Raw genomic sequence first — 1916 nt, 5'->3', positions numbered from 1 at the left:
ATGATGATGATGATGATGATGATGATGATGATGATGATGATGATGATGATGATAATGATGATGATGATGATGATGATGATGATAATAATAATAATAAAAAATAGAAGAAATAACAATTATGGAATAAATTTTAAAAAATAGAAATATTGCTATGCTATAACCATGGCGTTTGTAATTCGTTAATTCGTTTACAAGGATGGATTTGCTTTGATTGTGTGTCAAAACAAAAAGTATGTGCATTGTTTGAAGACAATTAGTTTTCTAAAAGCTAGACTACCAGGCTGTTAAAAGCGAACGAGGTTCTGTTGTATTGTTTGGATGTTACATCAGTGAGCAGAAGAAATGGGACCAGGGGGAGGGAATGAGTTATGATGACGGCGGGGGTGGGATTGGGTGGCGGAGGAGCAGACAAATATTGTATGCAAAAGCAAATACAGACGTCAAGTGTTTTTGCTCGAGTTTGTTTCATTGAAACGATTCACAGTAGGTTACGGCACTTACACCTTATATGTAATATATTATTATATTGATATACTATTACATTCTACTGTCATGCAATCTTATAGAAGAACTAAGAAGATTAAAAGGAAAATGAAGAGTAGTAGTAGTTGTAGCATATTTTAGGTTCCCCTCGGTAATCAGGTTTTATGAAGTGAACTATGAAATTATGCATTGTCATGTTAATTTTGTGTCCCCAGAAAGAGTCTGACACTCTCCAACTGACCATCTCCGCCACACTGCAGCACCAGGTCCAAGCTATGCTGGCTGTGTTACGTCATTACAACTGGAAACACTTTGGCGTGGTGTACACCCCTGTGCCGGGCCATGACGCCTTCCTCACGGCCATACGCATCCTTGTCAACGACAACAACAGCAACACAAGACACAGTGGATTTAAGTAAGGCTATATTCAAATATAACTGACAGGACAAAAAAAAATCATTTTTGTCCTGTCAGTTACGGAAACTAAACACGTCACAACAGTAATTGCATAAAGTACTTTTTTTTCAAATGACTGCGTTTAACATGATTCTAAATACGTTTTTTAAATGTTCTGATCGTTTAAAGCTTAAATAAATTAATTGATATTCAATTACAGCGTTATCATTGTGAGAACGTTTAGCACAAATGTCCCGTCAGTTACCTTTTAATCGCCCGTAAGCCGTTCCCACTCCTCTCTGTCTCTGTCACTGTCTATGCGAATATAGCGTATTTTTGTTTATAGTTCAAATTCAGTAAGAATTTTACGGCATTTGCATCACAATAAGGCCTTATAATGTCGGAATCCTATATGACAACGGAAAGAAATAGCAAAGTTGAAACATTTTTCGAAGCGTCGCTACTCACTAGATCTGGTATCACTTTCCACTTAGAATGAAATCAGTTAATGAATAAAGAAGCCACTTTTTATAACTTACCCCCTCCCCTTTTCCACATACACACCCTTTCCACCATCCTCCTCAGCATTATTCTACTTAATGTTACCGGCTAAGAAGGTTAAAAGGAAATGATGTAGTAGTAGTGGTGGGATCTTTGGTGATCCCCTGGGTCACAAGGTTTTATGTAGTGTCACGGAGTCGTGTGATGGAGGTCGAGAAGAGGTGTGACCAATCTAATGGCGGTGAAACATGGGATGAAATATTGATGACTCAAAGCGCTATGGGCCACGGATTCATCCTTCGTGTCTTCCTCCTGTTGACAGACACGAGCCTCTCTGCGACATCCGACGCTCATACTCCACATCTCCTCTCCAAAGTCATCCTTACGGTATCCCGGTGTTAACGCTCTCTGTTCTGCATTTCCCCCAATACCCTCCAACTTTACGAACTCTGATTATAGGTGCGGTCATTTTTAAGAGATACCTTCTCTCAATGCAATGGCCTTTCTCAATATCCACTGAAGCCCCCCCTCCCCCT

The 1916-nt window shown here is 39.4% G+C and overlaps 1 protein-coding gene across 1 annotated transcript in view; it reads left to right on the top strand.

The window, feature by feature from the left end:
- The window catches only part of LOC101846202, a 50161-nt gene that overhangs the window by 43873 nt on the left and 4372 nt on the right, over positions 1-1916 (top strand). The window contains exon 5 of the mRNA XM_013080139.2: positions 699-898. Within this exon, the coding sequence (XP_012935593.1) occupies positions 699-898 (200 nt within the window). The remainder of the gene's footprint in view (positions 1-698; positions 899-1916) is intronic.

Source organism: Aplysia californica, unplaced genomic scaffold (assembly GCF_000002075.1).
Source record: "Aplysia californica isolate F4 #8 unplaced genomic scaffold, AplCal3.0 scaffold00076, whole genome shotgun sequence".
Classification (NCBI taxonomy): Eukaryota; Metazoa; Mollusca; class Gastropoda; order Aplysiida; family Aplysiidae; genus Aplysia; species Aplysia californica.
Note: the sequence above shows the minus strand (reverse complement) of the source record. Positions and strands in the feature narration are given on the sequence as shown.